At 37.1% G+C, this 27285-nt stretch overlaps 1 protein-coding gene across 4 annotated transcripts in view; it reads left to right on the forward strand.

Annotated features, from left to right (window-relative positions):
• UBQLN1 (ubiquilin 1) overlaps window positions 1-26723 on the forward strand; it is a 47262-nt gene extending 20539 nt beyond the window's left edge. For 2 of the 4 annotated variants that reach the window (XM_078367717.1, XM_002742796.6), the window contains 10 exons: window positions 584-735; window positions 3282-3397; window positions 7424-7686; window positions 8513-8671; window positions 8846-9080; window positions 17489-17631; window positions 20357-20440; window positions 21627-21742; window positions 22683-22851; window positions 24740-26723. In XM_078367717.1, coding sequence (XP_078223843.1) covers window positions 584-735; window positions 3282-3397; window positions 7424-7686; window positions 8513-8671; window positions 8846-9080; window positions 17489-17631; window positions 20357-20440; window positions 21627-21742; window positions 22683-22851; window positions 24740-24892 — 1590 coding nt within the window. In that variant the 3' untranslated portion in view covers window positions 24893-26723. The remainder of the gene's footprint in view (window positions 1-583; window positions 736-3281; window positions 3398-7423; window positions 7687-8512; window positions 8672-8845; window positions 9081-17488; window positions 17632-20356; window positions 20441-21626; window positions 21743-22682; window positions 22852-24739) is intronic. The other 2 variants (XM_078367720.1, XM_008994579.5) reach the window with 1 other exon arrangement.
• The last annotated feature ends 562 nt before the right edge of the window (window positions 26724-27285 follow it).

Genomic DNA, 27285 nt, shown 5'->3' on the forward strand with positions numbered 1-27285 from the left:
GTTCAGATTTTGGGTATTTGCATTAGAGATACTCCCCCCGCCCACCGTCTTAGGCCAAGAGTATGAGGTTGGCAACTAGAAAGAAAGGAGCAGGACTGAAGATAGAAGTCTGAGGAATAAATTATTTTGGACATGTAAGAGCTAATTGTGGCTTGGTCTCATTGACATAAAAAGAGTAAGGATATTGTTAGGCCTTAGCAGAGGATCAAATATAGGATATGTGCACCTGTAATAAGACCTTTGTGTTAAAGAAGAAGTGATACTTATTTCTTACTAAGATCAAGATATTGACAAAAAGGATGCATCTTTATATTGTTTGAATTGGGGATTTTTTGTTTTATTTTGTTTTTAGGGACAGGATCTTGCTCTGTCACCCAGGCTGGAGTGCCATTGTGATCATAGCTTACTGCAGCCTTGAACTCCTGGGCTCAGGCAGTTCTCCTGCCTCAGCCTCCGGGAACACTGTGATTACAGTGTTTGAATTGTAGTGTCTGTAGTAGGGGTCTCTTTAAGGTACTTCTAGAAACTAGACGAGGGGGCTGTGCAAACAACTGTAATACATACTCATTTTATTTTTATTTAGTTTAAGGAAGAAATCTCTAAACGTTTTAAATCACATACTGACCAACTTGTGTTGATATTTGCTGGAAAAATTTTGAAAGATCAAGATACCTTGAGTCAGCATGGGATTCATGATGGACTTACTGTTCACCTTGTCATCAAAACACAAAACAGGTATGGTTTTGGAAGATGTACAGCTTTAAAGTGTGGATAAATGTTCATACTTCTAAAAATAACTAGTGTTGGCTGTAAGTGACTTTCCCGGTCATTAATATTTGAATAGTTAAAATTCATTCTTTGCTGTCAATAACATAATCTTTTAAAAAAGAAGTGATTGGATGTTAATGTCTACGTAATTGTCAGATAATCATTTAACATTTTACAAGGTTCATTGGTATTTAGTTATTATATCTAAATTATTTGCATTAGAACAGCACGTTTTTAGCTTTTCTTTTAGGTTTAAGGAAATTTTTAGACAACGATCGTGAGTGACTTATCTCCTTAGCAAACCACAAATTGATTAATCATATTTCATCACATGTAAGGAATTTTTTTGTTTTTTAAAGAGACAGAGTCATGCCATGTTGCCAAGGCTGGGCTCAAGTGATGCTCCCATGTCAGCCTAGGATTGTAGGTGCATGCCACAGTGTCCAACTGGCATCATCAGTTTTAAAGAAATACCTTTGTGTATCACTAAGAAAGAATGCCGCTAACTGAATTGATGTTTTCTTGTCACTTAAAATGTTTATTTTATACTTACTGAATGAGCTCCTTCAGGACTTAAACTTGGGTATTGAATTTTATCATAGCACTCTTGCATAACATACAAAGACTTAGTTGTCAGTGTCCATATTTTTTTATACAGTATCAAACTCTGTTCTATCAAGAGTGCTGGTGGTGTAGCATTTCTTAAAAGAGCTCTCCAGTATTTTCTCCAGGATTTTCTTCCAAGCCATTAACACTCATTTTGTTTCGTTTTTATGCTGGTTTTCACCAACAACAGATACTTGCTTTACTGATTGAAAATAGTTCTTCTCTTTCTGTGCTATTCTGAATACTTGATAACTTCTCTCAGTGCCAATTAATGGTGTAATGTTTATGAAGACACTTAATGTGGTAATTAAGCCCATCATGTATGATAGAACAATGTACCCAGGCATTCATTTGAAGTCATGTAGACTATGTGCAGGCATATAGTTGATGCCTCAGCAATTATAAGACACATCCTGATTTCAGAGATGTTAAAATGGAAAATGTATGCCTTAGCTAAATTCAGGGAAGGAAACAATGAGTGAGGTTCAAAACTCTTACCTGGTATATGGAAGGGTTTTTTATTTCCTTTTTTTTTTTGAGATGGAATTTTGTTCTTGTTTCCCAGGCTCGAGTGCAGTGGTGCGATCTCAGCTTGCTGCAACCTCTGCTTCTGGGTTAAAGTGATTCTCCGCCTCAGCCTCCTGAGTAGCTGGGATTACAGGCATGCATTACCACACCCAGCCTAATTTTTTATTTTTATTAGACATGGGGTTTCACTATGTTGGCCAGGCTGGTCACGAACTCCTGACCTCAGGTGATCCACCCACCTTGGCCTCCCAAAGTGCTGGGATTACAGGTGTGAGGCACTTTGCCTGGCCTGTTTCCTTTTAGAGGTAAGTAATAATCAGGCCAGGTGCGGTGGCTCATGCCTGTAATCTGAGCACTTTGGGAGGCCGGGGCCGGCGGATCACCTGAGGTCAGGAGTTTCAGAGCAGCCTGGTCAACATGGTAAAATAACATCTCTACTAAAAATACGAAACAGCCCGGTGCAGTGGCACATGCCTGTAGTCCCACCTAGTTGGGATGTTGAGGCAGGAGAATCGCTTTCACCCAGAGGCAGAGGTTATAGTGAGCCAAGATCACACGCAACAGCAAGACTCTGTCTTAAAAAAAAAAAAAAAAAAGTAATAATTATTATTCATATTGATTTGTTGGCCTTCTTTTGGCTTTGTATTGTTTTCAAGAATTTCAAGAATATGAGTAAAACTGGCTCATAACCCTTAAGAACTAGAAGGGGATAGATTAAAAAAAAAAGCTATTTTTTTTTTCCCTTGAGACAGAGTTTTGCTCTGTCACCCAGGATGGAGTGCAGTGGCGTAATCTTGGCTCACTGTAACCTCTGCCTCTGGGTTCAAGCGATTCTCCTGTCTCAGCCTCCCAAGTAGCTGGGACTACAGGCATGTGCCACTGTACCCAGGCTATTTTTTGTATTTTTAGTAGAGATGGTGTTTCACCATGTTGACCAGGCTGCTCTGGAACTTTTGACCTCAGATGATCCGCCTGCCTCGGCCTCCCAAAGTGCTCAGATTACAGGCACGAACCATCGTGCCAGCCAAGATAAAAAAGTTTTTTACATAGTCAAGCTTTGTCAGTATAACTGGTCATTGACTTTCCTCTTTTGAGGTCTCCCTCTCTTACATAAGCAATATGATTGAAACTAATGAAAAATTTATATATGTTATACTCAAAGAGAGGGGCAGTTGCAGCATATTTTGTATTTTGTAGGATTTTATTGTATTTTATTTTGTATTTTTTTCCCTAACGCTTAGTTTTCTCCGGCTTTTTACTAAATGATTATTCGAGTTGGTCTGAGAGTTTACTCTTTATTTCTAGATGTCAGGATTTCAGTGGTTCTTTTAAAAATAATCAGTTCTACTGCTTACTCTGTGATTAATTATTTTCCCTAGGCCACAGGATCATTCGGCTCAGCAAACAAATACCACAGGAAGCAATGTTACTACATCATCTGCTCCTAATAGTAACTCCACATCTGGTTCTGCTACTAGCAACCCTTTTGCTTTAGGTAAGTGTCTTCAGTCATTCCAATAAGGGATGAGAAAACGTATTTCTTTCCCTTCCTGGGTAGTTTCAGATAAAATGAAAAAATAAATTATGTCACTTTAACAACAAAAATTTAAAAAAATAACTTACATAGTCCTATAACTGTAGCTATTAAGGAAGTAGTTTGGGATGTGGATGTTCTTACATTTAATAAGTGGTCAGTAATTGGCACCTTTCTTTTTAATAATGAAAGAGATGTAGAGTTTGTATACCTGATCTGACTACCACATAATTTAGTATGAGTAAGATTAGCTAATTATTAATCATAATCCAGCATCCTTGAATACTAATTTTCTCATTTTAAAAGGAAGGATCAGACTGTATTAGTTACTTTGTAACTGTCCTGAACACATGGAAGGGCTGGGGTCTGGTAAGCCAGCCCAGCTTAAAACTGCTTTTGCTTTTCTTATATTAATTTTTTTTTTTTAAAGAGATGCAGGATCTTGCTCAGACACTGAGGCTGAAGTATAGTAGTGCCATCATAGCTCACTGCAACCTCAAACTCCTGGCTCTTGGTGTCCCTAAATGCTGGGATCACAGATGTGAGCCACTGTGCCTGGCCTATGTTAGATTTATATATTGAGGTTCTGTGGAAAATTTTTTTGAGAATAAAAATATTCTGAAGCTTAATAGAAGTTGAACTAGATAGATAAATGCTCAGTGCCTCTTTTGATTCTTGTATGACTAGTATAGCATTTTGAAATGGAGTATTTTATGTGCACAGTTTTTACATATCAAGGATCATACCTTTTATCCCTCCCATAAGACTGATTCAGTCGTGCTATGCCAAATATATGTTAGAGACATTTAAGGCGTGGCATAGCTTGACTTAGGCTCACATTCACTGTTTTTTAGTTTTATTTTCAATGTTTCCTGCTCTTGTTTTCTAAAAAGAATTTATGTTAAGTCTTTGGTTGAGGCAGGTGTGTTTTAGTTGTCAAAATTATTTACATGAACAATCTAGAGAAATTAGGATGAAATAATTTAGTGTTCAGACCTATGAAAGATATTGTTGAAATCTTAGAGGATTTTATTTTGTCGGAGGTTACACAACCCCCAAATCCCTTCATCTAGTCTCATTCCCACCCCTCCTTCTATTTCTGCAGCTTTCTCCATCAGTTAATCCCTTTATCCTATATTTTCAGCTTTTCTTTTCTGCTGGCTGGCCTTGTTAAGTCTGTCCCATTGTAAAAGGCACAGATTCCAACTACTACCTTTTTTTACTTCTTCCTCAGCTATCTGTTTTCTGTCTATATTTTCCTTTCAGTAAGTTCACTGAATTCTGTTTTTTGCATCCGTCACTTCACTAAAAATTCCTGGATAAGGTTGCCATTGACCTTTTAGCTTGCAAAATTTAGTGGACACCTTTTAGATTTTAAATCAGTCTGAATGTTTACAAATATACTTGAAAATTTCTTTCTTTAACTCCTATGATACTGTTTTTTTTTTTCTGATTACATTTCTGATGAATTTTTTCCTGTCTTATTTGTAGATTCCTTTTTTCCCTTTCTTATGTTGATATTATTCACCAGAGTTCTGCCTTGATTTTCTTTTCTTCTATTCTTTCTGAGTGACATTAACCTATTATTATATCCTGATGACTCGCAAATCTGTACCTCAGTCCACACCACTCCTGGATTCAACTCCTTGTATTCAACTCTCTTCGATGTTATCTGATGTTCTCTAAGTAATTCAGCCTGTGTCTCCTCTGGAAACAGAAAAACAAGAAAACCCATGCAAAACGATATTATCTTCTCTTAAAACTGCTGCCTTTCCTCCACTGAGTCTCTTCATCTATGACCTCTTCTCTATCCCACCCCATGTAATTAGTTCTCGTTGCCACTGCCTTGATGCAGGCCTTCAATTTTTTTCATCTCTAATGTTTTCCATAGAGCTATTCGAATAACAGCTTATGTGACTGTTTTGCTTAAAATCCTGTTAAATCTCTTGAAATAAAGATTTAGCCCTTATCTATCTCTCCCTCGTCATTTCTTACCCATCTCAGTCAACAGTTATATTAGTCATGATACGCTATCCTTTGATGATAGCCAAGCTCAGTGGCTTATTACCACAAAGCTTCATTTCTTGCTGTTTTTCTGCATGCTACGTAATTTTCACTATTCTGTGAGGTGCCCATCCATATAGTCCCTCAGAGACTCAAGCTAATGAAAGTCATTTTTCATTCTGCTATCTTATAGCTCTATCACTTGGAACATGGCAGAAGAGACAGTTAAAGGGTCTTAAGTTGACCTGCTATACTTTGGCCAGAGTGGCACATATAATTTCTTGTAGTCCTTTAGCATTTTACATAGGCCTGTCCAAACACAAAAGAAATATTATAAGGCTGCATAATGAAATGTTTGGTGAGCACTGCCGTCTGCCATTCTAGTTAGTCATACTGAAGTTTTTGTGGTTTCAAGGATGCATTAATACATTTATCTTGTGCTTTTTATATATGGTGTTCATTGTGCCTAGTATTTAGTACCCCTCCCCTCCTAACCTTCTCCACTTTTCCTTGCCAACATATTCGTACTCCAAACTCATTGTCATCCCTTTTTCTGAAAGCCATTCCAAGTAGGTTATATTACCATAGTATCCTGTGAATATTCTTTACTGAATATTCTTAGGCATTTATTTTCTTGTCTGTCTTTCCCACTAGATTGAGTTCTGAGGATGTCTTTCTTGTTGCCTTATTCTCTATATGTATGTAGCACAGTCTCTGTCATATATAAAAGTACTCAGTAAGTGAGGAATAAATGCATTTGGTTGGTTATGTAATTTTACAAAGTAAACACTTCGTGATAAGCACTTAATCACTCTGTTGCTCCATTAGATTTCTCCTTGATTTAATTCTTCTAAGGAGAAATCTATTTCCAGGTATTCCCTGGCTTTTTCTCTCGTTGATTGGCAGTATCAGCCCTCTTGTACTCAGAGTTTGTAGGTGAATTCAACTTCCTGTTAATAAAACTTACTTGTGAAGAGATTATTAGAAGTATAGTCTGGTGTGTGTATTTATTATTCTTCCTTTAACTGGCATATTCTGGAGTGTTTTCTCTGACATCAGCCAATTGTCCAATACCAGTTCCATGTCCAATATTCAGTTTCATTTCTGATACTACCTACCTATAGTTAGTATCCAGTCTCACAGTTAGCAGACTCAATCCTGCAAGACTGCCCCTACTTCAGATACTAGTCACAAGTTCTAGGCCACCTGTACTTCCGATTGACCAGCTCTAAATTGGGGGTTTCCATGACTCCCTCCTCAGATTCAGTAATTTGCTAGAATGGCACCTAGAACTCAAGAAAACATGTTTACCTGTTTATTATAAAGGCTACAACTCAGAAACAGACACATGCTTGGAAGAGAATTATTAATGTGGAGGATGGAAGTTGGGCTTAAAGGTTCTAGGTCCCTTCAAGGCACAACCCTCCTAATATTCAGCTGTGCTTTTCATTCTGAATTTTCTTAATCTTACTATTCAAGAGTTTGCATAGAGCTCTACCTCTTGCTCCCTTCCCCTACTTTCTTGGTGGGGGGGGGGCTGAAAGTTTCAGCCCTTTAATCACTTTGTCTTTCTGGTGACCAGCCATTTCTGAGGCTATCCAGGGGCCAAAGTCACTTTATTAGCATAATGGTTAAAAGCCTTGTAGTGAATAATAAAAGATACTCTTGTCACTCAGAAAATTCCAAAGGTTTTAGTAACTGAGTAATCAAGGAGAAAGGCCAAATATGTTTGTATATTATACTATATGCATGAAAATAAATTTTGCCAATTTTATTACTTTAATAACCAAAGTGTAAATTTTTGACCAATTTCAGTTATAGGAATTAAATGTTAGTAATAATATTCTATTTGTTTTTAAATGATTTCTTGTAATAGACTATTGAGTCAACTAATACATTTTGCAACTTCATATTTTAGCATGTTCATGTTAATGATAAATTTTCTGACTTTGATTTGTATGGTTTTGCCCTTTATCCTCTTAGGTGGCCTTGGAGGACTTGCAGGTCTGAGTAGCTTGGGTTTAAATACTACCAACTTCTCTGAACTACAGAGCCAGATGCAGCGACAACTTTTGTCTAACCCTGAAATGATGGTCCAGATCATGGAAAATCCCTTTGTTCAGAGCATGCTCTCAAATCCAGACCTGATGAGACAATTAATTATGGCCAATCCACAAATGCAGCAGTTGATACAGAGAAATCCAGAGATTAGTCATATGCTGAATAATCCAGATATAATGAGACAAGTATGTGGAAAGTTCTTTCAGTTTGTTTAGCTAATATATTTGTTATTTAATTTTCTACGGGAAGAGATTGTCCTATATGTATGGTTAAGCTAAAGAGAGAAATACTGATCTTTGTTTAGGAAAACTTAGCACTAATTTGGCTATTTTGAACTCTGAATTTTCTGTTGCATTTGAAAGTTCTTTATAAATAGTTTATTTTAAAGGCTTAAGAATCAAAAAGTCCAATGCTGGAGATGGGAAATTTACTCGTAACAAAGTGCTTCTTTATGTTATTTGAATGCTCAGTTGCTTTTTTGAGGTGAAATATACCAGGAATTATTTAAAATAATCTCCTGACTTATATATTTAATACAAAATTACAACAGCTTTAAAGCTTTAATTGGTTTTTGTGATTCTAGAATCAGACAACACCTCATTTGATAAAATAGATGTTTCCATTAGCTGAGCCGAAGAGGTTGGCTTTATAGGCAGAAAATGGCTGAAGAAAGCAAACACTGGAACAAAAAGCTGATTGGTCATTTCACAGTTACTTTCCTTATAGGGTTAAAATTGAGGGAACTTTCTTATTATGGTGACTTATGTTGACTGCAGCTTACTATGGTTTTGAAGGGGAAACTGGCCCTTTTCATAGTTCACTTCGATTAAATGGCACTTAGCACACATGGCTCCATTTAAGTTTGGTCTGGTCTGCTGGGGCATAGTGCAGGAGGCTGGTCCAAAGCAGTGGCCTCCCATAAACTTTGTTTAATGGCAGTTAATAGGTAAAAGTAATTCATGTGTATTTCAGTGGCTTTTTTTTTCTTTTTTTCGGAAATCTTTTTCTTAGACATTGGAACTTGCAAGGAATCCAGCAATGATGCAGGAAATGATGAGAAACCAGGACCGAGCCTTGAGCAACTTAGAAAGTATTCCAGGGGGATATAATGCTTTAAGGCGCATGTACACAGATATTCAGGAACCAATGCTGAGTGCTGCGCAAGAGCAGGTAATCCACTGGCTCTAAGGTTCAGGCCGAGGGGTAGTTTCTGTTTTAACACAAATATGTGTGTGATTGAGGGTAGCTTTTATATGAGGAATGTGGTTTTCAGTTTTTAAAAAGTTTCGTATATGACTTAAAACAAAAGCTCATTCTTTGTGATTTGTGTGTCTTCTATTACAGTTTGGTGGTAATCCATTTGCTTCCTTGGTGAGCAATACATCTTCAGGTGAAGGTAGTCAACCTTCCCGTACAGAAAACAGAGATCCACTACCCAATCCATGGGCTCCACAGACTTCCCAGAGTTCATCAGCTTCCAGTGGCACTGTCAGCACTGTGGGTGGCACTACTGGTAGTGCTGCCAGTGGCACTGCTGGGCAGAGTACTACTATGCCAAATTTGGTACCTGGAGTAGGAGGTATGCTTATAACAACTCAGACTTTTTTCTTTGTTTTCCTCACTTACATAATTAAAACATTGATTATACTTTTATTCTTTGTGCTTTTTTGTGTATGTATGGTGAGTATGGTGAGTACCTTTTATACTGTCTTTTCCTGTTGCATTTTGTTGTTGTTTTGGGACAGAATTCCGCTCTTGTTGCCCAGACTGGAGTGCAGTGGTATGATCTGGGCTCACTGCAACCTCCGCCTCCCAGGTTCAAGCAATTCTCCTGCCTCAGCCTTCTGAGTAGCTGGGATTAAAGGCATGTGCCACATGCCTGTCTAATTTTGTATTTTAAGCAGAGTCGGGGTTTCTCCCTGTTGGTCAGGCTGGTCTTGAACTCTTGACCTCAGGTGATCCACCTGCCTCAGCCTCCCAAAGTGCTGGGATTACAGACATGAGCCACTGCACCTGGTCACATTTTGGTTTGTGACCAAAATGTGACCAAAGCTTCCACATAAAGGAAGCTTTAAATGTAGAGAGAACACTTAGTTACCTGTGTAGTTAGAACACGTTTGCTGGCTTTAGCCTGGTTTTTTATTTTAGATCAGTAGATTGTCAAACACCAGTCTTGAGGTCAAGGCTAAACTGGCTGCATCATAGCACCTGCCAGGTATATTAAAAATCAAGTCCCAGATCTTACCCTCAGACTTTGTGGAGCAGAATCTTTCATAGTGGGGTTAAGCTCTGTGTTTGTGTAAAGCAGGTTCTCACGTGTGAACAGGTTAGAAATTTACTTTTGTCCACTCTTCTGTAGACTGGACTCAGTAAATGTCTTCCTTTCAGCTATTCAGATACCACATGTCAGTGTTTTGTCCATGAATTAGGTCCAAGATCATTAGCCACAGTGACAGTTTTAGTCCTAATACTTGTCATATAAGTAGGAAAAAATGGAGGCATGGGAGCACTTACTTCCCTAAGATGAGACAGACTAGATATGTTTTAAAAGATTCCTGTACTTTGGCAGAGGAAGTGGAAAGATGAGGTTCTGGGACGAAGAATTTTTTAAAATTCATTGCTAAAAGAAGAATCAGAATGAGAAGAGTAATTAATGATCACAGTTACATATTCTTTTTAGAATACAATGGATATTTTGAGATTTATGCATATAATATAGGTTTTGTAAAAACTGAAGGAATAACATTTTCAAATCAATACAAATATTCTGTGTTCTGTTTAATCCTTACTTGATACTTACTAACAATCTTTTGAGAGGTTTGCATCATTCTTACTTTAAAGGATATAGAGCAGGCAAAGATTTAATCTTATTTCTTAACTGGTTAAGCTATTGTTTTCTTTCCCCTTGCAATGGTTGCCTACAGTAATAACTTATATCTAAAAATCCAAAAATCAGTTTTGCAACCTTTTACTCAGACGTTTAATTTAATGGTTTGATACTTTAACATTTCATGTTAATATTTCCATCAAGGGGAAACAAGAAATAGCAAGAATGTACTTACTCTGCTGGCCTATCATATTGCCAGCATATTTGTGCAGTATTGATTGTTACTCAGCTGTGACATTTGATACATATATGCACACATATACATGTAAAGATGAAATTCTTGACTCTTCTTTGGTCCTATAAGCACTTACTCTAGAATGTAATGAAGTGTTAGAGCAGGAGTTGACATATTTTTCATGTGAAGGGTCAGATAATACTTTAGATGTTGCTGGCCAAGAGGCAAAATAGAGAAAATTATATCAAGAGACAAATTTTCACACATTTTTTAATTGACAAAATAAAAAATTTGGTAATAGTTGCAATATTTTCCTCATATCTACTGATAAGAGGAATGGGACTTTGTTGAGGAGATAACATTTTGCTTAATTGGGGTTCAGTGTTCTGTTTACAAAAATTTGCAAAGTTCATCTGTTAATACTGTTAGGTAATGAGACTTGATTGACTTTATTCAAAATTTGTACTCATTCCAAAAGCATTTGATTTGATTTTAATAACATTTTCATCGGTTTGGAAGGCATTTATAGTTTTTAGCATGCCATTACTTTCAGATTAATCAGAGTGAAGGTTTAGTAGCTCCTCAGTTGCACAGTTAAGTGATTTTGAAATGTGAATTGCCTTTGCACTTGCAGTGAGGTCTGAAAAAATGTTGCTAGTAGTATGAGCTCAAAATTAAATCTGCAGATTTGTGGGAATGGAGGTCTTGTTTCTTATGATTCTTTTTTTTGACAGTACAGGAAGTATGTAAAGCAGCTTGACATTGCTTGTGAGTCAAACAATTTCAGTTGTCAAAGTGACTTTATTATAGTATGATCGCACATAAAAATTTGGTGATCACACATCAACATTTAAATCTTTGGCATGAGCTAATAAAATAATGCAGTGAAACTACCACTGCTAAGCCACCATCAATCTTCTATGTGGTTAGATAAGTCAGAATATTGAGCTATTGTTAATGAAAATTCATGAAGTTGACTATGGTTAAGTTCACAGGAGTGAACGATGCTTCTCATTAATACTCCTGGTTCAGTAACATGATAGATAAAAATACTTTCCAGAGTACCTACTGATGAATAAGACAGTGAATAACTATAGTCTTTAAATACCTTTCTTTTTTTATATGCTTTGAAAATTTATCCAACTAAATCCTTTTAATTCTACACATTTTTGCTGCCATGAGATGTAACATATCTTAGCAGATTCTACTTCAAGTTGTACCAGATTCTTCTCAACTTCTTTGAAAATAGTCTTGCCCTGGTTGTTCCATTCAGACTATTATTTATAGAGGCTAATTTTTCAGTCACTTCAGACTTACCATTGACTCTTCACACAACTAAGTAGTATCAGTAACATCTGTTGGCTTATCAAGAAGTATAAAACAGCACTCAAAATCATTTGTGTTGTTTTTAAATTGAATATTGATATCCTTAACTCTGAGGAAAACTGTTCTTCCTGAGAGCTTAGTAGACCTCAGCAAGTTTATTTTCTCCGGACACATTTGGTTACTGCAATCAAGATATAATTAACTATTAAATTAGTCACCACTAGTACTTGGCTTTCTCAGGCTAACAAGCCACTTGGAAACTTAACTTTGGCTGCAGTCTTATTTTCATTTTTATTTTTTGTGAAAAAGTGGCTATGATGAGATACTTAATTTTAAATTGGGTATTTTTTCTGACCATTGTTTTTCTGTGAGTGAGGAGTATTGTGATGAGTGGTTGGTCTGGCAATGCTTATATGTTGTATTCTTTTAGTGTCATTGCATAGGAAACACAAGTTTTGCCATCTCATTTAATAAAATATATTCCACTGTGCCTTAAAAACCTGACATTTGTGACTCCCCTTCTTCCTTTTTGCTTGTTTTGGCATGATTAGTATTAACTGGTTATTATTATTTTTAATGCTGCAGTGATTTTGTGTTGCATGAGTATAACTGATTCACTGTGTTTTGTAGTAGTATACTGAACAACAGTATGAAGGAGGCCAGGTGTGGCATGGTGGCTAACACTTGTTATCCCAGCACTTTGGGAGGCTAAGGTGGGTGATTGCTTGAGTCCAGGAGTTTGGGACCAGCCTCAGCAACATGGTAAAACCTCATCTCTACAAATAAGACAAAAAGTAGCCAGGCATGGTATGCAGCTGTAGTACAGCTGCTTGGGAAGCTGAGATGAGAGGATTACCTGCACTTAGGGAGGTTGAGGATTTAGTGAGCTGTGATGGCACCACTGCACTCCAGCCTGGGAGATGGAGTGAGACCCTATCTCAAAACAAATGACAGGATGCATGAGTGGCTATACTGTAGATAGTCTCTGTTGCAAGTACTCACTGCTTTTGTAAAAGCACAAAACACCCATAGATATTAAGTGAGAATGACTGCTCCAATAAAATGGTATTAATGGACACTGAAATCTGAATTTGAGATAGTTTTCACATTTCACAAAATATTTATCGTTGTTTTTTTCCCCTTAACCATTTAAAAATAAAAATATAAAAGCATGTTTTTTTTTAAAGACCTGGTCTCAATCTGTCACCCAGGCTGGAGTGCAGTTATGCGATCTTGGCTCACTGCAGCCTCTGCCTTCCAGGTTCCAGCAATTTTTGTGCCTCAGCCTCCAAAGTAGCTGGGATTACAGGCACCCACCACCAGACCTGGATAATTTTTTCGGTATTTTTTTCTTAGTAGAGACAGTGTTTCACTATTTCGTTGTCCAGGCTGGTCTTGAACTCCAGCCTTGGGTGATCTGCCTGCCTCGGCCTCCCAAAGTGCTGGGATTGCAAGTGTGAGCCACTGCACCCAGCCAAAAATTGTTTTGCTTTGTTTGAGACAGAGTCTGTTGCCCAGGCTGGAGTGCAGTGGTATGATCTTGACTCAATGTAACCTCCGTCTCCTGGGTTCAAATGATTCTTCCTTCTCAGCCTCCCCAGTAACTGGGATTACAGGGGTGCACCACCAAGCCCAGCTAATGTTTGTATTTTTAGTAGAGTGGGGTTTCACCATGTTGGCCAGGCTGGTCATGAACTCCTGACCTCAAATGATCCACCTGCCTCAGCCTCCCAAAATGCTGGGATTACAGGTTTGAAACACCATGCCTGGCCTTGAAACTTAAAAGCGATTTTAAACTAATTGGCTGAGCAGAAACATGTGGGCCAGGTTGGTCCTGCAGGCTGTAGTTTGCCAACCTGTCTTAGAATACAGACATACCTCATTTTGTTGTGCTTTACAGGTAGTGTGATTTTTACAGTTTGAAGGTTTGTGATGACCCTGCATTGAGCAAGTCTGTTGGTACCATTTTTCCAACAGCATGTGCCCACTTCATGTCTCTGTCACATTTTGATAATTCTCACGGTAGTTCAGTCTTTTTCATTATTATTCTGTTATGGTGATTCTGTGATCAGTGATCTTTGCTGTTACTTTAGTAATTGTGTATAGGAACCACCTTGTACCTGTTGAACTTAATCATTAAATGTGTGTGTTCTGACTGTTCAACTACTGACTAGCTATTCCACTTGTCTCTCTTCCTTTCCTGGGGTCTCCCTGTTTTCCGAGATACAACATTGAAATTGGGTCAGTTAATAACTCTACAGTGGCTTTTAAGTATTCAAGTAAAAGAAGCTCTCACTTTAAATCAAAAGCTAGAAATGATTAAGTTTAGTTAGGGAGGCATATCAGAAACTATGATAGGCCAAAAAGCTAGGCCTCTTGCACCAAACAGCCAATTTGTGAATGCAAAGGAAAAGTTCTTGAAGAAAATTATAAATGCTACTCTAGTGAAGGCATGAATGATGAGGAAGTGAAACAACCTTATTGTTGATACGGGGAAAGTTGTAGTGATCTGGATAGACGATCAAACCAGCCGCACTGTTCCCATAAGCCAAAGCCTGATCCAGAGCAATTAAACTCTGTTTAATTCTGTGACAGCTCTGAGGTAAGGAATCTGCAGCAGTAAAGTTGAAAACTAGCTGAGGTTGACCAGCTTAGGTTTAGGGAAAGAAGCCATGTTTATTCCAAGGTGAGGCAGCAAGTTATCTAGATCATCAAGGAAGATCATCGAAGAAGGTGGCTACACTAAACAACCAATTTTTAATGTAGGTGAAAAACAGCCTTCTATTAGAGGAAGATATCACCAAAAATTTTATTTCTAGAGAGAAGTTTGTTGTTAGCTTCAGTGCTTCAAAGGAAAGGCTGAGTCTTTAGGGGCTAATGCATCTGGTGACTAAGTTGAAGCCAGTCCTCATTATTATTACAATAATCCTAGGGCCTTAAAACTTATGCTAGATTTGTTCTGCCTGTGCTCTAAACATAGCAGGGAAAAATAAACCAGGATGATAGCACATCTGTTTACAGCATAGTTTACTGAATGTTTTAAGTCCACTGGTGAGACACGCTGCTTAGGAAAAGATTTTTTTCAAAATATTACTGATCATTGACAATGCATGTAGTCACCCAAGAGCTTTGATGGAGAAGTACAAGGAGATTAATGTTTATGCCTGCTAACACAACCTTCATTCTGCATGCAGCCCATGGATCAAAGAGCAATTTCAACTTTTAAGTCTTCTTTAAGAAATACATTTCATAAGGCTTATAGCTGCCTTAGATAGTGAGTCCTCTAATGGATTTGGGCAAAGTATATTGAAAACCTTCTAGAAAAGATTCACCATTCTCAATGCCATTAAGAACATTCCTAATTCATGGAGAGGATGTCAGAATGTCAACATGAACAGGAGTTTGGAAGTTTATTCTATCCCTCATGGATGCCTTTGAGTGGTTCAAGACTTCCGTGGAGGAAGAAACTGTAGAAGTGGTGGAAATGGCAAGAGAACTAGAATGTAAAATGGAGCCTGCTAGGCATGTTGGCTCATACCTGTAATCCCAGTACTTTTGGGTGGCTCAGACAGGAGGATCCCTTGAGCCTAGGAATTGGAGGCAGCAGTAAGCTCTGTTCATGCCACTGTCTTCACTCCAGCCTGGGTGACAAAAGTGAGACTCCATCTCATTTTAAAAAGAAAAAAAGGGGTGGAGCCTGAACACTGCATTGCTACGATGTCAGGAAAAAACTTGAACAGATGAGGAGTTGCTTCTTATAGATGAGCAAAGAGCGGTTTCTTGAGATAGAGTCTACTCTAAGTGAAGATGCTGTGAACATTGTTGAAATAACAGCAAATAATTTAGAATGTTATGTAATCTTAGTTGATAAAGCAGTGGCAGGGTTTGAGATGGTTGACTTCAATTTTGGAAGTTCTGCCATGGTAAATGCAATCAAACAGCATTGAGTGCAACAAAGTTTTCCTGATGTGGCAAAGTTCATTGTTGTCTTATTTTAAGAAATTGCCATAGCCACCCCAACCTTTAGCAACCACCAGCTGACTCACTGTTAGCAACTTTGGGCAATAAAGTATTTTTAAGTTTATGTGCAGAGTTTTTTGGAAGGCTGTGGCATACTTAATAGACCATAGATAGTATCATGTAAACAACTTTCGTATGCTGTGGGAAACCAAAAAATGTGTTTGACTTGCTTTATTATACACTGGTCTGGAACCAAACCCGTGGTGTCTCCAAGGTTGGGCTCTAGGATGTGAAAAACACTAAATTAAACTTTTACAACATGAGAAAATAGGAAAAACAAGGACTATTAAAAATAGTAGTAGTATAATAAAGTAGAAAAGTGAGAAGAATCTTTTTTTTTTTTTTGTGACGGAGTTTGCTCTTGTTACCCAGGGTGGAGCGCGATGGTGCGATCTCAGCTCACTACAACCTCCGCCTCCTGTGTTCAAGCGATTTTCCTACCTCAGCCTCCCGAGTAGCTGGGATTATAGGTGCCTGCCACCACACTTTGCTAATTTTTTGTAGTTTTAGTAGAGATGAAGTTTCGCCATGTTGGTCAGGCTGGTCTTGAACTCCTGACCTCAGTTGATCCACCCCCTCACCCTCCCAAAGTGCTGGGATTACAGATATGAGCCACTTCTCCCGGCCAAGAGTCAGATGTCTTAAGCCTGATACAACTACACTGGATGGAAGAGCAGAAGGGAGATGAAAAACCTAATGAGTTGCCTTGGCATAGTAAGTTTGAGAATATATTTGAGTTTGAGTGTATCTACTTGGCAGTTGAAAATCTAGGTGTAAGTCAAGCAAATTAACTTAGTTTTCAAAGAAAATTTGCCTAAATATACAGTTGTCATCACATATGGAATTCATGTAAATTCAGCTGTAGCCCTTGACAAAAAAGGAAAAACAATAATCATAACAAGTACTTTATACATCAATTTCTTATGGCCACCCTATGAAGTAGATACTGCTTTCTCCATTTTACAGATGGGGAACCTGAAATATGAAGACGCTAAATAACTTGCCCAAGATCACATGGTTAGGTTAGATTTGAACTCAGGTAATCAGGCTCCTCATACTGCTTCGAGTTGCTGTGCTCTATGGTTTCAAATGTTAAATGTGCCTACCATTTTACTTAGTGAGTGCCAGTACTCAGTGAAAATGGCTGGAGGCATTACATATTTTGTTCCCTTGGGCGTGAAGGCTTCCTTCTTTTATAAGGCTGAGCAATATTGAGTGCAGAATATGATTCTAATTAATCTTTTGCAGTCCTAGAGAAAAAGTTGGCTCAGTCTTTTTTACTTTATGGAATTTTTCAGCAGTAATTTTGACCATATCTGATTTTTGCCTTAAATTGACTTTAGAAGCTAGTCCTTCATGAGACAAGATTTTACCGTAAATGCAACCAGAATGTTTAAACTCGTGTCTTCTTTTACTGGTATATGTTGGGCATGTCCTTTTAAAGATCTTTTAGTTTTAAAGTTCTTTCATAGTTAGTTGATACATAATATATATAATCATTTGTACTTGGTAAAATTAAACACAGTGCATATTGTATTTTAAAGCTTTAACTTTTGTTTTTTTTAAAACAAACTTTCAGCTAGTATGTTCAACACTCCAGGAATGCAGAGCTTGTTGCAACAAATAACTGAAAACCCACAACTTATGCAAAACATGTTGTCTGCCCCCTACATGAGAAGCATGATGCAGTCACTAAGCCAGAATCCTGACCTTGCTGCACAGGTGAGTTTGTATTTGCATTGAAAAGGACTGTGCAATGTGAACCTAATCTAGTAATTGTGATTTTGGCACATTTGTGTTGTGTATGATATCTTAATGTACTAGAAAAGTAAGTAAACTGTGTCTCCAATTTTTTTAGACCATGTGTTTCTTTGTAGTAATTAAATACTTCATATATAATTAAAACAACTTTATCTCTGTCATTCATTGACTAGAAAGAGGTATAGGTTTACTTTGTTTCTACATATGTTGAGTTAGGAGACAAGTACAAAGTGCTGTAATGCCCTCTCTTTTGAAGATACACTATTTAATGAAATGTTAATCTTGAAAGCAAGTAATAGCAGTGTTAATACATTTGAAATAGTTTTATTTAGTAGATCACTAAGATTATAATAGTCATGCTCAAAATGGCAGTTGTAAAATAGCAGGAAGTCTTTATTAAAGATGGGAATTTGTCAAAACAATGTTCTCATTCTTTCAACTATTGATTCCCCTGCTGAAGATAGTATGCTTATCCCTTATTAATGTATTCCTTTTTCTAATTTGTTTCTAAAGAGACTAAAACTAAGAAAATTAGGGGATCTCAAAGTTTGCTGAACTTTCAGGAACACTTGGGAAGCTTTACAGACAGTTCTGATGCTTTGGCCCCATCCTTAGAGATTTTGATATAATTGCATCTGAAAACCCCTTCCCCCTCAAGTTCCCTAGGTACTGTCTAGGTTCCATACCATAGGGCTTAAGAAACCACGGAGAATGAAATAAACCTTGATCATCTGTAGTTTATATTTGCTGTTTATTAGAAACAACTGCTGTAGTGTGTCAGGAATTTGAAACACTTTATAGTTAATCCCATTCCTTAAATTTTAAAAGTTTTAAGTCAAATGAATGGTTTTTATTTTCTAAATTCTAGAAGTATATTGATTCAAGTATCTTCGATGTATAATTCTCAGCCCTCACCAAATTTGTGGAATTGGAAATAATACATTTTAAGAAGAATTTTTGTGTCTTTGATTTTGTTTATTGGAGGTACATTTTATGGAAAATTGATTTATTCATATGAAACTTATCAGACTGAGTTGTTAATGGCTTAGTTTACTGTAATAGCCATTTTAAGTGTGTATTTGGCTAATACTGAATGTGCATCGTACTTTTAAAATTTGACTTTAACAAGCACATGCCTAGCAATTTTTAATAATATTATAGTAGTAAAGTGACTTGAGCACTCACATACTGTTTTTTTTACTCTAAAGCAAAATGCTGCTAATACTAGATTGGCATGTCTTATTACACATAATTTAGAAAACTATTACAACGTTCTTATTATCAACAGATTAAAATGTGTGGTTTTTCTATTTTGAGTTTTAAATATTTACAAAGAGTCTGGAGTGTAAACTTGTGGTATAAGCACTCAGGTAAGTTATAAGAAATACCCTAATGAATGAGATGATCATCTGCGAATGAATACATTTAAGATGACATGCTTTTTTAAGATTAAATAAAGTAACTCCCAAAAGATATGTGTGATAACCTTGTTAATATGTTTGTAATAAAGAAGTATTTAACTGGAACCACTACAGAAGCGGGTTTCTTGACCTTAAGCAGGTATTACTTTCTGTGAACTTATTGGTCATTTTGAAATAAATATGTATGTTCCTGCAAGGTCATCTGACTTCTCCTTTGGTTATTATATTAAAATTAACTAAAAGATCCACTTTGCAAGAATTGGGGCAAATTTTCTCTACCAGCATTTACATTGGTCTTAAATACGGTTAACTACTTGAGGGTGAGGATCATTTCCTCCCCAGACTTTGGATAGGTAAATAGGCTATCAGTAAATCCTTGCTAGTTGACTTTTTACTCTGGGGAAAATGATATAAAGTGTGTCTTTTGACGCTATGAGAATTTATTAGTTTCTGGTTATGCTGATTGTGTATTTTAATCTTATTTTCAGGTATATGACATCATACTAATACTGATTCTGATTTTTAAATTCTAAACATTTATTTGAAGGTTAGGAGATGCCACTTTTCTCATCTCTGGTGGTAGTGAGGTGAAATCCAGATGCTAATCTTGGTGTTCTCAAATGGATTTACATCTTTTAGGTCTTAAATTATTTTAATACTTTCCCCAGAGGACTGTTGGTGCTAGGCCTGGCTGATTTTCACCTAGCAGCTCCATTTCTCTGGCAAGTTGGTTGCTGTTTTGTGGTGTTATTTTTTTGGACCTAATATTAGCAGTTTTGTAGTAGGCAGGTAGATGTAGTGGTCCTTTTCAGATCTGGATTTTCTCGTGCTTGCCACTTGTGTGTTGAGGTTTCTAAGCAAGCCATGTTACATAGTTTCATGTATTGATGTTTATGTTTATTCTGTCAGTGTAGTAGAAAATATATCTTCATGAATGCCAGTTACTCTCATTTTTCTTTCAATGGCAAGTATTGACCTTTGTTCAAGGAAAAGCCTAAGAAAATGATTGCTTTTATTTTTTAGGATATTGCATGTCATTACCATAACCACCATTCTCATTGAGAGAGAAGATGCATCGCTTTTGTTTTTGTTGTTCTGGAGATCCCTCTTGTGGACAGTATCTTCCCTTTTCCTTTTTTATTTATGTTCTACCTTCCTCCCTTTTAAGTGCCAGTTTAGGCACTTGGGGGAAGGTAGAATAAAACAAGGTACATTACTTGTTTCAGATATTTCCAGTAAAAATTGTTTGAACACTTGCCCCATAGATGATGCTGAATAATCCCCTATTTGCTGGAAATCCTCAGCTTCAAGAACAAATGAGACAACAGCTCCCAACTTTCCTCCAACAAGTGAGTAAGACAAGATGTTAGCTATCTTGGGTAATGATTTGCTTGAAAAAATTTGATGATGAACATTTTCCTTGTTCTTCTCTGGCTGATAGCAAAACATGGAATAGAGACTGATAATGCTGTCAATTCGTAGAGAATTCAGCCCTATCTTAACAGAGTCCCATTTCACTGCTGACTTTTTGCTTATGTTTCTCAAACATAAATTCTGAGGAAAGAACCATTTCGTTTTTGCTTTTGAGGACCTAGGATTTTGAATGCTTTGTTAATACCATAAACCATTTCCTTTCACTGTACTAACTTTGAAGTGCTTCCTTGTGTCATGTTACGCTTTATGGTTTAACTAATTTTGAGTAACAGGAAAGAGCTACCCTATTCTATTTTACAGGTTGTTTTCTTCCAAATTAATAGAATGCTTTTTTTCCCCAAGGGGTAGATCTCATTTCCTCAAACTCGGGATTAGTGATTAAAATGGTCAGTGTTGTCATATAAGGAAGGTTATGTTATAAACAAGTACTTGAGATTGGCCATGGTATTTTATTATTTAAAACGATAAAAGAGAAGTCAGTCTTGGTGTTTTGAAACTGGTAGTTCTGGGGCTTTATATATTTTGTAGTGACTCTCAGGCTTGTAAACCATTTTCCAAGGTTAGTTGGTATCCTTGATCTATTGTAATGATGTAAGCCTATCTTTGGTTAGTCAGGTGGTGTATATTTGGAAGTAGTAAAGCTAAATTCAGGATACATGTATTGTCAAATTTGGAACTGTTGTTTTAGAGTGTACCTTACTGGTAAAATTGTTAAATTAGTAACAGGTAACACTTGGTTAGGTGGAATATGTGGCTTTCACCATATTACCATGTTGTAAGAATTGTGTATTTGGAGGTTGTCTTTTAGAAATAATACTTTATCTTCTATTGGAGAAGGGGAATAGTTGTGGCTTCCAGAGTAGCTTTTGATTGTCTTCCATTATGAAAATGGCTTTCATGATGGACTTAGGAGGAGGTCAAGTAAAGATTTTCATACTAGGTTTGCTGTCAAAGAGGAGATACTTGTGTTTATTTGGGGACAGAAATACCAATGTCTAGGAGTAAGGTTTTAGATTTTCTCCGGAAGCATAACAAAGATTGTAAAACTTACTTTCACTGATTTTAATTCCTTTGTAACCACTAGTTTTTTTTCTTTCTTAGATGCAGAATCCTGATACACTATCAGCAATGTCAAACCCTAGAGCAATGCAGGCCTTGTTACAGATTCAGCAGGGTTTACAGACTTTAGCAACGGAAGCCCCGGGCCTTATTCCAGGGTAGGCTTATTTGGGGAAGATAATTAAGGTGCATAATGGTTACTTTCTCTGAGAATTTCAGTGTTAGTATTATGCTGCCTGCCTTGTGTTTTTTTTTTTGTTGTTGTTGTTTTTTGAGACAGGGTGTTGCCCAGTCACCTAGGCTGTGAGTGTGATAGTGCAGTTGTGGCTCACTGCAGCCTCAACTTCCCAGGCTCTAGGGATTCTCTCACCCAGCCTCCCTCCAGGTGCACATCACCACACCCAGCTCACACACACACACACACACACACACACACACACGTTTTTAGAGACAAGGTTTTGTTGCCCAGGCTGGTCTCAAACCAGGAGCCATGGCTTCCCAAGGTGGGATTACAGGCATGAGCCACGGCATCTGGCTTTTTTAAAATTATTATTATAGAGATGGGCTTTTGCTCTTTTACCCTGGCTGAACTTGAACTTCTAGGCTCAGGCGATCCTCTCACCTTAGCCTCCCCAGTAGCTGGGACACAGTGCCAAGCTATGATTGTTTTTAAGTCAGGGTTTTTAAAGTTAAAAACGATTATTATATTTTAAATTCGTAAGATAGAGCCTTACTCTGTTGCCCAGACTGGAGTGCAGTGTCACAGTCTCAGCTTACTTCAGCCTCCCCCTCCTGGATGCAAGCCTACCTCATACCTCATCCTGCCAAATAACTGATACTACAGGTGTGCACCACCACACCCAGCTAATTTTGTTTCTATTTTTTGAAGAGATGAGGTCTCACTGTGTTACCTGAGCTGATCTCACGTTGCTGGGCTGCTGGGATCATTGGTCTTCCAAAATGAGCCACTGCACCAGGCCGAGAAGGCTTATTTTAAAAAGATAACTTAGCTTATATTATATTAAAATGTAACTGATTTACTGACTGGGCTTTGGTTTTGCAAGACCTTAGGTTATTTCCTATTTGTTCTTTCTCTAGGTTTACTCCTGGCTTGGGAGCATTAGGAGGCACTGGAAGCTCTTCAGGAACCAATGGCTCTAATGCTGCACCTAGTGAAAACACAAGCCCCACAGCAGGAACCACTGAACCTGGACATCAGCAGTTTATTCAACAGATGCTACAGGCTCTTGCTGGAGTAAATCCTCAGGTATCAGCTCTTTTCCCTTCAAGTTTTATATTCCTTAATGTTAGAAATTTAGAAATTTCCAAAAAGAAGGAAAAGGGAAAAAAGGAAAGCAGTAGTTCTTAGGTGTTTAGATTAATGAACAATACAGTCTTAAGGGTATTGAATAAGAAACAAGCATTACAAAAATTGTTGACTTTGGTGCTATGTAAGACACTAAAGGAAACATTGTTATGGCTGTAGGAAAGACAGGCTGCAACCTAAAGTCTTAATTTTTAGGAATTTCCTTTAAAAATGCCTTTTCTGTATGTGGAGTTCCTATTTGAAAATCATTTGAAATAGGTTTTGCTTTAAAAAAGTTCTTGGGGAGGAATGGAAACTTGATCATGCCAAGTACCTCCAGGAAAACTGTATTCTAGTCTTTTGACTGGAAAAAAGTCCTAACTACCTTACCCCACCCATCAAACCACCTCCTTCAGTAGGTTGTGTTGCATATATATGTCTTGCAAATATGGCTAAAGAATATGGACTCCTAATAATGTGTTTGCATCTACAAACATTTATTGGCTTTACTAATAATGTGCCATTATATAAAGATGATTGCCAGTTCAAACCTATTTTATTAGGTTGTCCCCAAATTTCTTAATGTTTAAAGGTCTGTTAGGTGCTTTCTGTTCTTTTTTCTTTTCTTTCCTTTCCCCTTTCCCTTTCCCCTTTCCCCTTTCTCTTTCCCCTTTCCCTTTTCCCTTTCCCCTTTTCCCCTTACCTTGTCCCCTTCCCCTTCCCCTTCCCCTTTCCTCTTTTCCCTCCCCTTTCCCCTTTCTCCATCCTCTTCCCCCTTCCCTTTTCCCTTTCCCCTTTCCTTTCGTTGCCTTTCCTTCTTCCTTTTTTTTCTTTCCCTTTCCCTTTTGACAGAGTCTAAGGCTGGGTGCAATCACAGCTCACAGCAACCTCCATGTCCTGGGCTCCTGCAGTCCTCCCACTTTTGTATTTTTTGTAGAGATGGGGTTTCGCCATGTTGCCCAGGTTGGTCTCAAACTCCTGAGCTCAAGCGATCCCACCTGCCCTGGCCTCTCAAAGTGCTGGGATTACAGACATGAGCCACTGTGCCTGGCCTGCTTTCTGTTTTCAAGGCTTAATATAATAAACAGGGTGGGGTCTGTTTCATGCTTGTTTGTATTCCTGATACCTAGCATACCCTAGTTTCTGGCTCATGGTAGGTACTCAGTAAATATTCATAGAATAAATAAGAAAACAGGATTTGGGGTATTAGAATCAATTGTTGTATAAGTTAACTTACAAGCCTCCAAATCAGTAGGACTGCTAGGACTGATTGGTCATTTATGTGGGTTTTTTTTTTTTTTTTAACTTCATTTCTGAAGAAAAAAGATATGATGCTGCTGAATTGTCAGAATTAAGAGTGTAATTTTGGGCCTGAAACTGAAGCTCTTTTCTAAGAATTGGCCAGTGCAGAAGTTAAACTCACATTCATTCGAACAATCATTGAAGCTTTAGAATTTTATGCATGAGGATATTGGCTTCTGTAGTTACTCAATTGGTCAGTAGCTACGCATATCATCTAATTCTGAACTATTTGTATATATACTTTAAAGTTTTTCTGCATGTACGTGATACTGTAAAATAATGGTTGATGTTTATTAAGATTTTTTCCTCCCCAAAGTAGAGTTGTTGATCTATTTGACATGTATTTAGGTATAAAGTAGACTATTTAAAATGTTAATGGACTTTTAAGTATGTTGGATATATTTCAAGAAGCAGGCAGTGTTTTTAAAGCTCAGTAGATCAGCATGTTTTATTAAAAAAAAGCAATTAAAAATTTAAAAAGTCAGTCAGGTGTGACATGGACTGGTTTCCTTTAGAGTTGGATTATTATTATTTTTTCCTTTAATAGCTACAGAATCCAGAAGTCAGATTTCAGCAACAACTGGAACAGCTCAGTGCAATGGGATTTTTGAACCGTGAAGCAAACTTGCAAGCTCTAATAGCAACAGGAGGTGATATCAATGCAGCTATTGAAAGGTTACTGGGCTCCCAGCCATCATAGCAGCATTTCTGTATCTTGAAAAAAATGTAATTTATTTTTGATAACGGCTCTTATAACTTTAAAATACCTGCTTTATTTCATTTTGACTCTTGGAATTCTGTGCTGTTTAAACAAACCCAATATGATGCATTTTAAGGTGGAGTACAGTAAGATGAGTGGGTTTTTCTGTATTTTTCTTTTCTGGAAAAGTGGGAATCAGTGCTTTTCATTTAAGGCTACTGCATGCATCACTTCTGCATTTATTGTAATTTTTTAAAAACATCACCTTTTATAGTTGGGTGACCAGATTTCGTCCTGCATCTGTCCAGTTTATTTGCTTTTTAAACATTAGCCTATGGTAGTAATTTATGTAGAATAAAAGCATTAAAAAGAAGCAAATCATTTGCACTCTATAATTTGTGGTACAATATTGCTTATTGTGACTTTGGCATGCATTTTTGCAAACAAAATGCTGTAAGATTTATACTACTGATAATTTTGCTTTATTTGTATACAGTATAGAGTATGCACATTTTGGACTGCATTTCTAGAAACATAGTGCAATAGGCTATCTGAGCAAAACACCTGTAACCAAAAAAGTGAAGATAAGAAAATACTCTTAAAGCTGAGTTATTTCCTAATTGTATAGAGTCTTACAGCATCTTTGACAAACATCTCCCAGCAAAAGTGCCGGTTAGTCAGGTTTGTTGAGAATATAGTAGAAAAGTTGATTCTGGTTATCTCTTTAAGGACATTTAATTGTACAGACAACATAATGTAACATTGTCTCAACATTCATTCACAGATTGATTGTAAATTACCTTAATCTATGTGCGGACTGAAGGAACACTGTAGTATACCCCAAAATACATTTGCCTAGGACTTTTCAGCTTCTCCCATAGGTAGTTTAACAGGCATTAAAATTTGTAATTGAAATGTTGCTTTCACTGAAAGTGTCTTGATGTTTCAGTTATTTTTAATCGCCATATAAAGATAGAACTATCTTTTGGGTTTATATGTTTTCTCATGCACAGGCAATACACAAATTTAAAATGAGTTGTGAGCCAATTGTTTCTGAAGTGTTTTGGTAGTTCTATTAAGAAATAGTTAAATATTGTGCTTTTCAGAGCCACAGAGAAAGGGGAATGGGGTGGGGGGCAGCGGAATCTATCCTGGATTGGGCCAGCTTAAATAATACTGGCAACCAAGATTCTGTTAGGATTTCTGTGCATATAGTGTAGTAAAGAAGTATCATTCAGGGTGAAAAACAAAGAGCCGTTTTAACGATGTTGAGTACATTTGGCTGTTTTATAGCCTTTTTCTTCCCTCCCCAAAGAAGTTGTTTGCCTAGCTCCCAAACTGTTGGGGTGGTACATTCCTTTAGGACCAATTAAAACATAATTTAGGGTCAGTAATACATTTGGCTGGCTCTGGTTCAGTATTCTCTTAGGTGATTATATTCTCTCATGTACAGTTACAGGAAATTAAAATGTTAAAGTAACCTAAAATGAATTCAGACCAATAAAATCAAGGGAAATACAAGTTGATTCCATTACTTCTGTCAGTTGCCTGCTATTAAAAAATGGTTAAGAGGCCAGGTTATACCCATCAGTCCATGCACTGTTCTGACACTTTCCCCAGGAGGAAAACATGTACAAAGGTTACGGTGGAGGCATGAGTAGAGGAGATTGTTAAGAACAGTATTCGTGTGTATTTGCTCTTTCTGCTTTATGCCTCAGTCTGATTTTAAAACTTTTGTACTGGTGAATGGTGGTATTCAGTGTGGGATAGTGTCATAACTAATTTGACAATTTATTAATCACAAAATAACAATAAATCTCTAGCTTTTACACTTGATTTGTCTTGCCTCTTTTGTAGAAAGAAAAAAATGTCTATCTTTTGCTAACCATGTGTTTTAAAGGCTATTGGAGTTGATTTACCCCAGATTTTGTCATATTTTACATTCTTTATTTTTCAAGTTTTCCAATTAAATGTCACACATGGTCTTTTGTGGTGTGATAAAAAGAGCACACTGGGAAGGTAGGTGACTTGAGCTCTACTTTTGATCTTGGTACTTGACTAGTTATTTGACATTGAATGAGGCATCATGATTTCTTTATTATTACATGTGGTGAGGCTTATAGGGTATGCTGGACTGGCTGATAAGCTCTAAATTACCTTTAAGGTGCTGCAGTGGTATGGTTTTTGTTTTTAATATATTTATCTTTGGGTCTAAGTCTAAAGATAAATATCTACATCTTAAGGGGTTCAAAATACTTAATTCTTATCAGCACTAAAAGGATGTTTAAAATACTGTAGGCTTAAATTGTTCTCATATTGAATGATAGTATTTAGTACAAATTGAATAAAGAATGGAGTAGTGAAAATATAATTTTGGGATTTTATTTCCCAAT

This window comes from Callithrix jacchus, chromosome 1, assembly GCF_049354715.1.
Source record: "Callithrix jacchus isolate 240 chromosome 1, calJac240_pri, whole genome shotgun sequence".
Lineage (NCBI taxonomy): Eukaryota > Metazoa > Chordata > Mammalia > Primates > Cebidae > Callithrix > Callithrix jacchus.